Here is a 15298-nt window from a genome sequence, read left to right as displayed (position 1 = left end):
TTCTCTCTCTTAGCACTGCTGCGTCTGGATCACAGGGTTTGATTCCCACCTGGGCTGGGGATTTTCTCTATCCAGTGATTGGGTGTTTGTGTTGTCGTCATAATCATCATTATCATCATCATCATCATCATCATCATCATCATCATCATCATCATCATTCGTGACAGTGGGTAGATTGGACTGTGGAAAAAATTGGAATGTGTAAAAATTATGGCTTTGCACAGGCAATGGTGACCCCACAAACCAATCATCATCATCATCATCATCATCATCATCATCATCATCACCACCATCACCATCTATTTCAAAAACACTTTGAAGTCATCCAGATAGAAGACGAATCGATTAGGCTTTAAATCTCTAACAAACTCACACAACAGTCTTTAAAAAGTTGCCAGTGCATTAATTAGTCCAAAAGGCTTTTAACAATACTTGTGATGGCCCCAGGATATGGTAAAAAGTGGTCTTTGGTTGATCCTATAGTGCCACTTCTAACTGATAATATCCGTTCTTCAAATCCATTAGCAAAAAATATTTGCACTGATGCAACTGAGCCAGAGTCTCTGTTATGTATGGTATGGGATTTGCATCAGTGTGTGGGATATGCATCAGTGGTAGCTCTTGCATTAATGTACCAGTAATCACAGGAAAATCCGTATTTCATAGTGGCATCTGGTGATTTCTTCAGGACAAGGACCATGGATGCACCTCATGGGTATCACTGTGTTCAATAATCCCATTCGCTAGCTGCTGGGCAATAAATTTTCTCCTAACTGGTTGCGTACATCTCGGGCCCATGTACGGTTTCCTTTATAGGGAATTTTGTTCCCCATTAGTGTACTGTGCTGCGTGACTGGCACTGTTAGTAATGGGCCAGTTGGATTAAATAAATCTGTAACCTGCAGTGATGAGCCTTCCATTGCTTTCTTATCATTTCCTTTTAAGTGCTTTACTTTCTCATGTAATGTAGACGTGTTGATAGTGCACTTGTGGCAAATGTCCTGTTCTTCAGCTGTTGTTCTACTAAGCGGAAATTTGTTAGCAGGGTTGCAGGCCCCTGGGCAATGCTGGCTGTGTATATGGAACTACTGGGTCAACAGCCAATTGTGATGTAGCAAGTGTTACATGAGCTGCCACTGCTGCACTGACACACTGGAGCAAATTCCGGCCAGATGAACGCTCTGCTGGCTTGCCTGGCTGCTGGGATCTGGGGAAGATGTCACTATACTTACCATTAAGAAATGTGTAAACTGGCAATAATGTTTCATTAATCAGGCAGTAATGTGTCATTACTCAGGATCTGACAGATTCTCACCATTGCATTCCATATGACGTTATCCTGATGACTGTACAGGCCACTGTCCGGCCCCCTACATCTGGTGTCAGCAAGTGGCACAGATGTCTTAACTCTGATGGCCACACTCGTACATCTACAGCATCAGCACCTGACACCATTTGTTTGGCTCCTCCTTGAGACTGACTGCTACAGATTGCATTTGTGACTGTCTTTTGTTGGACTCTTTTTGTGTCTCTCTATTTGTGGCCATGTTGAGTTTTAGGGACATCCATAGCACTTTGAATGTTACATTTATTAAACCGCAGGAGCTTGCAAATTTCACAGTGTATTGTGGTAACTGGTGCTGATTGTCATGAAATGTTTTCTCCAGTTTGGCCTGGAATTTGCCCTTACTATCAAGTTTCTCTTCACTGTTCTCCAACACAGCTGGGCTGTGCCACCCAAAAAGAGGTACATATTTACTGAACATATCGTGTCATCCCACCCCTTCATACTTGGCAACAGGGTTGAATCCTTTCAAACATTTCATTGGGTCCTGACCAGCATATCTCCGAGAACACAGGTGGATGCCTGATGTTCAGCTTGCTTACTGCTGTTTTGGAATCCATTGTTTCATGAATAAATGGAGTTTGGAAATGATGTACTGCTGTAATCCAGCAACTATCTGTGTAGGCGATGGTTTTTATGTTGCTCAATTTGAGCCACACTGATGTATGTGCTTTATAGCACCCAGCATCTCCACAAAACAATGTCACATCGTAACCACAATGAAGTCCAAATCTGGAAGCAAGTTCGTCAATGAAGTACAAAACTGAAAGCCTGTTTATTACAGAGAGAACAGAATATCCTCCTGGATGGAGGGTGCTGGTATATACAAATATTAGTGAATCAAGCAATGCTTCACAATTGACCTTGAGCCTCGTTTACTGTTATTGTAAATGAAATATTGATTAGGAAAAGAAGTCACTTAAAATGAATGGGTAAGTCGGTTGGGATCATTAATATAACAGGTACAGGAGAGACCTCTCCAGCTGCTGGATCCAGGAGGATAGTAACTTTGATGACAATATTTCCCACAGTTTTAATCTGATGATGGGTAGGATTGCAAAGTTTTGGATGATGAAGATTCCATAGTAGTACTATAATCATAAGTTGAAAAGTTATAAATAAAACATTCCTCTTTCCTCTTAAAACTGACTGTGATGAAGGGTGGGGGGGGGGGGGGGGGGGGGGGGGGGGAACGCACTCTGTTGTGTATACAATATTTGTTTAAAATTATATACAAGGAGAAAGAATATACACCATGTGATCAAAAGTATCCGGACAACCCCAAAAACATACATTTTTCATATTAGGTGCATTGTGCTGCCACCTACTGCCAGGTACTTTATATCAGCAACCTCAGTAGTCATTAAACATCATGAGAGAGTAGAATGGGGCGTTTCACAGAACTCAAGGACTTCGAACGTGCTCACGTAATTGGGTGTCACTTGTGTCATACATCTGTACAGGAGTTTTCCACACTCCTGAACATCCCTAGGTCCACTGTTTCCAATGTCATAGTGCAGTGGAAATGAGAAGGGACACATACAGCACAAAAGCGAACAGGCCGACCTCATCTATTGACTGACAGAGACCACCGACAGTTGAAGAGGGTCGTAATGTGTAATAGGCAGACATCTATCCAGACCATCACAGAGGAATTCCAAAGTGCATCATGATCCACTGCAAGTACTATGACAGTTAGGCAGGAGGTGACAAAACTTGGATTTCATGGTCGAGCGGCTGCTCATAAGCCACACATCATGCTGGTAAATGCCAATAGACGCCTAGCTTGGTTTAAGGAGCGTAAACATTGGATGACTGAACAGTGGAAAAACGTTATGTGGAGTGACGAATCACAGTACACAACGTGGCGATATGATGGCAGGGGTGTGGGTACGGCAAATGCCCGGTGGACATCATCTGCCAGCGTCTGTAGTGCCAACAGCAAAATTTGGAGGCGGCGGTGTTACGGTGGTTTTAAACACCTTCTTGCTTCCCACTGTTGAAGAGCAGCTATTCAGGGGTGGCGATTGCATCTTTTAACACAATCAAGCACCTATTCATAATTCACAGCCTGTGGCAGAGTGGTTACACAACAATAACATCCCTGTACTGGACTGGCCTGCACAGAGTCCTGACCTGAATTCTATAGAACATCTTTGGGATGTTTTGGAACTTCGACTTCATGCCAGGCCTCACCAACCAACATCGATACCTCTCCTCAGTACAGCACTCCATGAAGAATGGGCTGCCATTCCCCAAGAAATCTTCCAGCACCTGATTGAACATATGCCTGCGAGAGTGGAAGCTGTTATCAAGGCTAAGGGTGGGCCAACAGCATACTGAATTCCAGCATTACCGATGGAGGACACCACAAACTTGTATGTGGAAGTAGTAAATTGTCTAACACTTTAAATGTCACCACATCCAAGTTAAAACTGATTGCGAGAAAGAAAACAAAACCACACATTTTCACAGCACAGTATTTTCTTTGTTGCAGTTGGTTTAAACAGAAAAAAATATGTTGCTGTTTAAAAAAATATATAGTCTTTATCCATCTGAATTTCAGTAGGGTATCATGTAACAATTTGAAGTAAAATGGTCAAGAACCTAGTGAGATTTTTGCTATTAACGTTCCCCTTTATATTTTAAATACATATTTATACATCACATATCTTACAAAAGTATAAATCCAGTCACCATCCAAATGTTTATTATAGCATCGTGAAAAAATCTGAAATAAATAGGTCAAAAACTTCTAGAAAATTTTGCTAGTAACATTTCTCTTTTAAGTATTAAATTTATATTAAATTTACCATATATATTTAAAAATATGTAGCCTATGTTTGCCCAAACATTTATTAAAGCATTGTGTAAAAATCTGAAGTAAATAGGTCAAAAACTTTATGAATTTCTTACTAAAAATGTTTCCTCTTTATGTACTATACAGGGTGTTACAAAAAGGTACGGCCAAACTTTCAGGAAACATTCCTCACACACAAATAAAGAAAAGATGTTATGTGGACATGTGTCCGGAAACACTTAATTTTCATGTTAGAGCTCATTTTAGTTTCGTCAGTATGTACTGTACTTCCTTGATTCACTGCCAGTTGGCTCAATTGAAGGAAGGTAACGTTGACTTCAGTGCTTGTGTAGACATGCGACTCATTGCTCTACAGTACTAACATCAAGCACATCAGTACATAGCATCAACTGATTAGTGTTCATCATGAACGTGGTTTTGCAGTCAGTGCAATGTTTACAAATGCGGAGTTGGCAGATGCCCATTTGATGTATGTATTAGCACGGGGCAATAGCCGTGGCACGGTACGTTTGTATCGAGACAGATTTCCAGAATGAAGGTGTCCCAACAAGAAGACGTTCAAAGCAATTGATCGGCGTCTTAGGGAGCACGGAACATTCCAGCCTATGACTCGCGACTGGGGAAGACCTAGAACGACGAGGACACCTGCAATGGGTGAGGCAATTCTTCATGCAGTTGACGATAACCCTAATGTCAGCATCAGAGAAGTTGCTGCTGTACAAGGTAACGTTGACCACATCACTGTATGGAGAGTGCTACGGGAGAACCAGTTGTTTGCGTACCATGTACAACGTGTGCAGCCACAATCAGCAGCTGATTGGCCTCCACGGGTACACTTCTGCGAATGGTTTATCCAACAATGTGCCAATCCTCATTTCAGTGCAAATGTTCTCTTTATGGATGGGGCTTCATCCCAACGTGATCAAATTGTAAATTTTCACAATCAACATGTGTGGGCTGACGAGAATCCACACGCAATTGTGCAATCTCGTCATCAACACAGATTTTCTGTGAACGTTTGGGCAGGCATTGTTGGTGATGTCTTGATTGGGCCCCATGTTCTTCCACCTACGCTCAATGGAGCATGTTATCATGATTTCATACGGGATACTCTAACTGTGCTGCTAGAACATGTGCCTTTACAACACAACATGTGGTTCATGCACGATGGAGCTCCTGCACATTTCAGTCTAAGTGTTTGTCGGTATGACCGATGGATTGGTAGAGGCGGACCAATTCCATGGCCTCCACGCTCTCCTGACCTCAACCCTCTTGACTTTCATTTATTGGGGCATTTGAAAGCTCTTGTCTATGCAACCCCGGTACCAAATGTAGAGACTCTTCATGCTCGTATTGTGGACGGCTGTGATACAATACGCCATTCTCCAGGGCTGCATCAGCTCATCAGTGATTCCATGCGACGGAGGGTGGCTGCATGTATCCTCGCTAATGGAGGACATTTTGAACATTTCCTGTAACAAAGTGTTTGAATTCACGCTGGTACATTCTGTTGCTGTGTGTTTCCATTCCATGATTAATGTGATTTGAAGGGAAGTAATAAAATGAGCTCTAACATGGAAAGTAAGCATTTCCGGACACATGTCCGCATAACATATTTTCTTTCTTTGTGTGTGAGGAATGTTTCCTGAAAGTTCGGCCGTACCTTTTTGTAACACTCTGTATATACATTTATATACCACATATGTAAAGAAATATGTGGCCTATGTCCATCCAAACATATCAAGTAAACATTTGAATTAAATTGGTGAAGAACGTTTCAGGTTTGCTAAAACATATATAATACGCAGCCTAGGTCCATCCAAACCCTTATTAGAGTATCTTATACATTTATTAGAGTATCTTATAAAATGACCAATCAGTCAAATCAGTCAAGAACTTGTCAAGATTTTTGATAACATTAAATGACAAGAGAATAGACTGAATATTCTAGAATATACAAACATTACAAACTTAAAAAATGCTGCTGTGAATCTTCTAGAAATGATGAATACTAAATATTTGCTGGATTTGAACTGACAACCAGTACCATAGCAACCAGGGATGCTAATGACAACTCCATACAGTTCGAGGCAATTTGCACCCATTAACTTTTCCTGCATGTTTTCTGGTATCACTTACCCATCTTCTCATTATATCATAATCTCAACTTTACCCATTCTTTGAGTCTAGTACAGAGCTTCTTTAGTCCAACTATCATTCATTTGCCTGACTACATGTCCTGCCTGCACATCTCAATTTTGTTTACACTACAATCATAAAATTACATCTTCCACTTCAGCCTGTTCCCCAATCCATTTGATTGATTCCCCCCCCCCCCCCCCCCCCCCTCTCTCTCTCTCTCTCTCTCTCTCTCTCTCTCTCTCTCTCTCTCTCTCTCTCTCTCTCTCTCCCTCCCTCCCTCCCTCCCTCCCCTTACATAGTCTGTTCAATCATTGTCTTCAACTGTTCTTAATATAAAAACTCATTCACTGGTTCAACAATTTCACACTTAATGTTACCATTTTCTTTTCAATGTGTTATCTTAGTATTATTATAATTCATTTTCATACTTGCTCAATTAAATTCTGCAATAATTTTTCAATTTTATCTGCACTACATACGAAAGATGGTGATTGATGTATATTACATTGGTAGTTTTCCCAGTTTTAGAATTTGAAACATTCCTCCTGGGTGCTGGGAACAGCTTTGGTGATTGAAAAGCTCATTGTTTCACTCCTCTTTCAATTTCAAAATTCTCACTATTATGATTATGCATAATGGAAACTGTATCACTGATGAAGGAAGCATTTCAAATTTTCGTGACTTTGTATGCTGGATCACATATCAAATTCAGGATGTCTACTTTTTGCAGGCGGTGGGATACCTGCTACAGTATCCACAAATGGTTCTTCAAATTAAAGTCCTTGAACGGAACAGCACTGCAGTGTTGTTCACTGATTAAATTTATTTATTGTGAGGGTAATTTCAACTGCCACAGTAAAAACTAAATGCAAGTATATTTATACGAGCCCAGTTGCTGGTCTGATTGCATGACAGGCAACAAGGATATTTGAGAAAGTGTGGCATACCTGGTCACCACTTTGACAGATGATACAAACTTAAGCTGTTGCTACAAAACCTAAGTTATTAAAATACACTGTTTAACATCATTTAGCAGCTGTACTGTTTGATCCGTAAGTGGTGGGTAACACTATAAAACATGCTCCCCACAAAAAACAAAAAAAAATCCATAAATAGCTGTTTATTCATAAATGTGAAATTCACAAACTACAATTCCTACAACTGATTCTTCCCTTGTTTGTTAGCTCACTATACGCATGATATTAATGACTTATAATAGAGGGAAACATTCCACGTGGGAAAAATATATCTAAAAAGAAAGATGGTGAGACTTACCAAACAAAAGCGCTGGCAGGTCGATAGACATACAAACAAACACAAACATACACACAAAATTCTAGCTTTCGCAACCAACGGTTGCCTCGTCAGGAAAGAGGGAAGGAGAGGGAAAGACAGAAGGATTTGGGTTCTAAGGGAGAGGGTAATGAGTCATTCCAATCCCGGGAGTGGAATGCTTGTGTCTGTGTACATGCGAATGGATATGTGTGTGTGTGTGTGTGCGCGCGAGTGTATACCTGTTCTTTTTTCCCCCTAAGGTAAGTCTTTCCGCTCCCAGGATTGGAATGACTCCTTACCCTCTCCCTTAAAACCCAAATCCTTTTGTCTTTCCCTCTCCTTCCCTCTTTCCTGACGAGGCAACCGTTGGTTGCGAAAGCTAGAATTTTGTGTGTATGTTTGTGTTTGTTTGTATGTCTAACGACCTGCCAGCGCTTTTGTTTGGTAAGTCTCATCATCTTTCTTTTTAGATATATATTAATGACTTATATGAGATAAAAATCAGGGACCCAAAAGCAAAGATGCAAATTATAACTGAAAATTAAACCTATGATACAAGTGAATAATAACAAGATAAATTTTTTACAAAAATGGAGTTCTTTAAGAAAATATATTAGCCACACATTTATTTGGATCTGTTAAATTTATGAAACAAAGAAGAGACTCAACATACACTAGAAGCTGTGCAATTTCCGGTGGCAAGTTCTTCACAGGAAATTTGATGTCATCAGTTAATATATTAAATGTTATTCTTGATTTTAGATGAGCCACAGGTCTAATAGATTTTCCACTGATGTTTTCGTCAATCTTGTTTTCCTACATACAAAAGGAAAGTCCACATAAAAACCCATACAATTTCCAATTCTTCTTTACAACAGAAACTTATTTTAAAAGCCTTTATTGTTCTCACAATTTGAACAAAAGTATCAAGAAGACCTTGCACCAGAATGGTGCTAAATTTGCAATAAAGGCACATTTTAAAATAGACACTGACTCTTAAGAATTGAGAAACTAGAGATCAGAAACAAGCAGCAAGGATGTGAAGTATAAAGAGACATATAACACAAAATAAATGAAGCCTTTGGAATTACAAACAGAAATGAATGAATGAATAAATAAATAAATAAATAAATAAACGAAAAAATAAACTGCTAGTAAAAACACATATCAATGCTAAAACAATGTCATGAAGTAACATATGAACTGTAATCACAGAAGTTAAAGAAGAAGCAGAAAGGAACAAGGACGAAGAGGGAAAGTGAAGGACAACAATTGGGAAAGATATGCAGGGAAGAGGATTACAAACAGCCACACATTTTACCATTTTGAAAATTAGAAAAATCTTAACTCAGAGGAAACAGAATAAGAATGAGGATGACAGAGGGATAAAGTAAATTACTCCAGCTAAAAATCAAATGGCTTCTGAGAAGCTACTATCTACTCCATTTTCAGTTCTGTCTTATTTGCTGGAAAATATGACCATGTTTTCCTTAAGTGGCAACATTAGATGAAAAACATCATTAACAAATATAGCACTGAATAGTGTGGGTATACTGCATGTTCTTCATCAGTATCACCCACAGATACAAGACAAAAGAACTGAGTAGAATACTGCTGCTCATGTTAACAATCTGGAACAAAAGAGGTTAACAGAAAGACAGAAACCAAATGCCATTTAACTTGAGAATGCTATTCAACACATTTCAAGTCAGTAGTTATTGTAACAATACACAACTGTTTATGTCATAATACGAAAACCCTCTTAACACTTTGAGTGCCAATGTAATCAACTGACAGGACATAAAAATTTCGGTAGACTGTCAATCCCCTCATTTGATGGGGTACAATTTCTCCTGCTTTTAAATATGAAATCATGTACATTGATGGGGATGATCAGTATTCACTGCTGGCTAGTCTTCTTAATAAATATTGAAAAACCACAAAAATGGTCAACTTTCTAAGAAGCAGTGAGGTTTATGTGGCTGACAGTCAAAGTGTTAAGAAATTTTACGAATCTATTGAAGGGCTGTACGCCAACACAGAACCACTTAAAAAAGCCTAAACTGTGTGAGATAAGATCTTTGATACTTTAGAAATAGCTCAAACGTGTGAATGTAGATTTCCTTGCAGTTGCTTTCAACATAAACATACATCCATATAAATATACATAAATATATATATATATAGCCCAAATCATTGTAATTAATAAACAAACATATATAGGTACTAGGCAATGTGTTATGGTGCTCCGGTGCCTGCACTGCTAATTATGTAATTAAATTAATGTTGAGTAAGACACTGGTTTACAGAGGATAGGTGATGTATTTGTGAGATGTAAATGATTGTGGCTTGAACACCAACAATAGATAATCACTTGTGGGGGATGCATCATTATTTTGAATCACATTTCTGAGAATTAATTTACTTAGTCTAAGCAGTGATGAAGTAAAAATATTATAAAGAGCGAGAGAAGAGAAAACATGACTGAAGAAAAGCAGAAGATGAGAGGGTGAATAGATATATTCCAAAGCTAAACTATGCAGCAAATCAAAGAAATTGAAACCTTGCTAATATAGTTTGACAGAGCATTTAAAGCTTTACTGACAAACATGTTGAAAATTAAATTAACCTGCAAACTGGTATAAAAATAATTGTCAGAAAAAGGTCATCTTATTTCTAACCAATAGAACACTTTTTTACTGTGTTTTCTTCAAAAGCTACTATGCAATCTTCCAGAAAACTTATTTTCACACAAAATAAGCTTAAGTTCATCAATTTTCATATGCAACTTGAAGTTAATAATATTTTGTCGTACACACATTGTTTCATAGTTTTTATTTCAGCTAATCATACTCATACTTAATTCAGATTGGTTGTTGAAACATTTTCCACCAAAATTATTCATGTGAGTTTTTCTAATGGTGGATTCTTAATTTTCAATTTTTATTATTGCATACTTTAAATAAACAATGACAAGAAATTTAAGATAAAATATAATAACAAGATGTATGCTTTTCAGTAGTTTATTATCTGTTGCATGAATCATCCAGCTTGCAATAAAAATAGTAAGCATTTAAGTAAGTTTATGTATGTAATATGATTGTGTCATAAGTTTATCTACATAATACAAACTATTTACAACCATTGTTTTTATACACTTCGCTTGGTATATAATATTTCATTCAGTATCATATTTATGTTTGCTGTTATTTTGTGCACTTTACTAAGTATTTATGGTTATCTTTCATATGTTTGTGTATTCAGTATCTTGCATATATGAATAAAATTTGTGTAACTGTAAAACAAAAAGTTAAAACCACAATTAAAAACTTAAACATTTTTAAAAATTGAACATTTAAAAAAATTAAAAAACAGAAGACAAAATAAAAAATATTAAACAAAAATTAAAACAACAAATAAGGAAGACAAAAACCCTTCCGCAGGCATGTTACCTTGACCTGGTGGTGAGGCTTGTGTGCTCTGAGGAGACAGTAGGCTGCACTGGGCAGGTTCAACTATACCAGGCATGTAATTGTAGAGGAGCCAGACTAATGCTGCCCAACTCAAACAATATGGTTCAACAGATAATAAAAAAAGAAGTATACCAGATCAGTCATTGTCAGAGACAACAAAAATCTACATCAGTTGCTAAGCTAAGGCAGTGTTTGGTCAAAATTATGGTAGAATAAAAGTTAGGAATGAGAATGAAAAATGCTCCTACCACAGCATAAAAAAGGCAGATATGACCTGGGCAAAGTGAGGGATGTAAAAGAAGGGAAGTAGCTTTTGACGTATCTGACAGCTTCAAAAACATTTAGATCAAATCTTTTGACATAATCACATTTTTTTACGAGATATCCTTACATTCCCAGTGCAGTGAGCTCTCTTAGCTACAATGTGTTGGCACACCAGGGGTGGATTTGCTCCTGGACGGACACTGAAGCATTTTTTTTATTTCTCGGTTTGGGGGGGGGGGGGGGGGTGTATCCTGAGATCCGGAGTGGGCCATTTCTCTCCCAAACTCACACCCTTGTACGTTTATGGTGAGTGGTGTAAGAACACAAACAGAAATTTATGTGCTTCTAGAGAGTGGGGTGCATCTACAACAGGAAGAATCTGAGAGTGGGGGTGCATCTATAACAGGAAATGTCTCAGAGTGGGGATGCTCACACACTAAACTTTAGCAGCATGTGTGTCATATTGCACGACATGACAAATGCTGTTTTGGATGACTTGATGGCATGTGTCATATTATACAACTTCCATCATATATTGTGTTGATTTACTTGACATGATGCATTATATCACATGACATAGGTAATACTGCTAATAAGTAAAAAAGTGCAAATATATCAAGATGTTTTGATTTAAATGTCGTTCAAGCTGTCATGTAAGTCAAAAAGCTAGTTCCTTTCTTTTTCCTTTCTAACTCTGCCCAGGGCATATTTACATATTTTTGTGGTACGATTGGAGCATTTTTCAGTTTGGTTCCATAGTATGTGTGTCCACTGAATTTTAACATCCTTTTTTGATACCACATCTCAAACGCTTCCAGCTTCTTTTGCTCTGGTTCTTCCAGTTTCCTACAGTTAACTTTCCTGGAGCAATGTGCTCAAAACATACAGTTTCAGTGATTTAATTCTCATACCTAATCTTACAGTTCATACTAGTATATTTTCGTTGAAAACTTTCCCAATTAGTGACAGATCACATTATACATTTTCTTCAGTGGAGCCATGTTTGATTATCTTGCATCCTAGATAGCCTATTTCTATCCAAATTTAGATATGTTGAGCCAATTTTCGACAGGTTCAATTGAGTTAGCCACTTAATATTTATTTACAAATGTTTATTTACTTTGAAAGCTCAGTTCTGTATTAAATGATCTGTTTATGCCATTTAGCAGTCCAGCTAAATGTTACTATCATTTAGAAGAGCAAAATCATCTGTAAATCTCAGCTTTTGTGTCTGTCCCATTTAATTTTAAACTTGTTCTGGAGCATTGTTTAACTTTCTCAAATATGTCTCCATGAAATGACAATGATGATGATGGCAGAATTGTTTGGGCACATGACTGAGGTCCTTAGTGCACATATGATGTATGTTGTATGAGGGTGGTTTGAAAAGTTCTCGGAACGGAATAGGAAAAAAGTACTTATATAACTCAAACTTTTTTAGTTTTCAATGTAGTCTCCTTGTACATTAATGCACTTGGTCCAACAATGTTCCAGTTCCTTGATCCCATCTCGAAAATGAGTTTCCTCCAGGCCTGAAAAATAGTCGTCAACTCCGGCTATCAATTCTTCGTTTGAAATGAATCTTCATCCAACAAGAAAAATTTTCAGTGTTGGGAAGAGATGGAAGTCTGACGGAGCCACATCAGGTGAATAAGGTGGGTGTACCAACAATTCATACCTTAGTTTGTGTAATTTCGCCATTGCGATGGCACGTGTGCGGGCGCGCATTGTCTTGTTGCGGCACCCATCCTGCAGATAATTTTTTCATTTCTAATTCTTCAGTTAATATGTGATATACCCTTTCAGAGGACATCTGCTTTCATACCTTTCTTTACAAAGTACTTAATCACTGCTCGAATCTCGATTTTTTCCATCTTCGCACATTACTACGCGGGAACAACAACATAGTCACATCATCGCCACAGCTCTCTTCCAAGAGCAACTGACGTGGCACGTGTTTACAGGCAACAGTCCAATGAATATCATGTGAACAACTTGTTGCGTTAGCACTGACCTCTGCTGGTTATTCCAAGAACTTTTCAAACCACCCTTTTACATCTGATGAGACAAGCACAAGTCACAAATGACTAAGTGTTCAAAATTGTCTTTGCTTCTTTGGTAACTCCATTTTACAACAGTTACTGAATAGATGCTCTCCACTTTCCTCTGTCCTGTGCCACTTCCTTGATCCATGTTTAATGTCATCCAGCCTTTCTAAGTCCCCTTCTTCCTCTGCCCCTCTTTCCTGTACTCTTGTCTTCAATGGCTCTTGGTTGCAGACAATTTCTTCACAATATCAGTCCCAGCCAATATTTTCCTCACTCTTATCATTTCCACTAGTTGCCTTTGCTCTCCTATTCTTAGAAGTACTTCTTGAATCATGATTCTATTATTGTATTACACTTTAAGCATTTTTCGCCAACACGCATTTCAGTATTATTCCAAGTATATTTCCATATTATTTTCAACTGTCTATTATTCCCTGCCATATGATACTACGCTCCAGACAAAACATTTTGTGAATCTCGTTCTGAGTTCTATTACAATTCTGAGTGTTACCAACAAACCTTTCACTTATTTATGCTACTCTTCTTATTTATTCCACACAACTTCCATTCTCTATCACTTCAAACCTATTACTTGTTACAAGGTCTTTCCATCCAGTAATATACTGAGGGAACCACCACATTTTCTAATTCTCGTAGCTTTCGTCTTTCCTACATTTATCCTTCTTCAATACTCTTCCCCACCTTTATGCCCCTCTACACTTTCTTCATTTGATTCAGCCAATACTGTTTGATCAATGCATACTTAACTGACTTCATGCTGTTTTTATTATGCCTCTTGCTTTTTCTAATGTGTTGTGTGTTAGTTTCTTAACATAAATATTCATAAGTGTAGATGAAAAACATCATTATTTTCTAAGATATCTTCCGATACTAGGTTCGTATGTTCCTCATTGCCAATCCCTTCTATTGTTATTTGTCCTGTAAACAGTTTCTCAATCAGTATTCATGCCTTTCAGACTACATCAATATCTTTACAGGTCTTCATGAGGGTACCAGAGTACATTTTAACTAACATCATTTCCCAATCAACAAAACAGGTACAAACCCCTGTTAACTTCTAATTCTCTTTATACTACCATCCTCAACTATCCAATAGCTCCATGTTTTTCTAAATTTTTCTTTTCGAATCTTCTGAGTACAAGCCTCCATAGGGCCTTTCTAATGTGGCAAAATCAACCATCTGTCCTACAATATTTGCATTCTTTGCCATTGTTTTACTTATTAAACAGACTTGAATGGCTTTAACTAAATCTTCAAGCCCAAATGCCCCCATCATACATCATATTAAGATGGCTGGTCAGTCCAGACATTCTGTTTTTCTCAGTGATGTTAATGTTTCAATTTGATATTTTATCACAGCTCATTGCTTTTCTCTTCCTTTGGTCCTGAATGGCATGCTCCAGTTCCCATCACAGTATCTTTGGCCCACAGCTCACATCTCATCACATTCTAATCTAAGCTCCAGTCTTATTCATGTATGATAATCTCCTTATGCTTCATATTTCTTTGGAGTACTTCTTCCATATCTTTTTGTTTCCTTTTATGTAAGCTGTCGTCTTCCTATTTTTATTGAGAAGGCCATTTTAGCTGACTTTTCTTGGGCTTCATTCATTAGCTACATAACTGTGCTCTATATTTCTTCTAATTTACCTGGCTTTTCCAGTTCTGCAGTCTCCTAACATAGACTTCTTATCTATTCCACTCTAGCCTGACAAGGTAAACTGAATAGTTCATTGTTTATTATTCCTCTCCTATAGAATGTTCATTGTTTCATTTCCCTGTTTATCCATTTTATCAAAAATACCTGATATATCCACGCATTCAGATTCTTTTCCTTATTTTCCCAATATGTTCTTCTAAAGTTTCAAAACTATATTTTTAATCATCTTCCATTCTTTTGATACAGTCA

The 15298-nt window shown here is 37.8% G+C and overlaps 1 protein-coding gene across 1 annotated transcript in view; it reads right to left on the bottom strand.

Annotated features, from left to right (window-relative positions):
* Positions 1 to 15298, bottom strand: part of LOC126183487 (cleft lip and palate transmembrane protein 1-like protein) — a 182639-nt gene that overhangs the window by 64719 nt on the left and 102622 nt on the right. Inside the window, exon 4 of the mRNA XM_049925519.1 lies at positions 8257 to 8399. Within this exon, the coding sequence (XP_049781476.1) occupies positions 8257 to 8399 (143 nt within the window). The remainder of the gene's footprint in view (positions 1 to 8256; positions 8400 to 15298) is intronic.

This window comes from Schistocerca cancellata, chromosome 1 (assembly GCF_023864275.1).
Source record: "Schistocerca cancellata isolate TAMUIC-IGC-003103 chromosome 1, iqSchCanc2.1, whole genome shotgun sequence".
Taxonomy (NCBI): Eukaryota; Metazoa; Arthropoda; class Insecta; order Orthoptera; family Acrididae; genus Schistocerca; species Schistocerca cancellata.
Note: the sequence above shows the minus strand (reverse complement) of the source record. Positions and strands in the feature narration are given on the sequence as shown.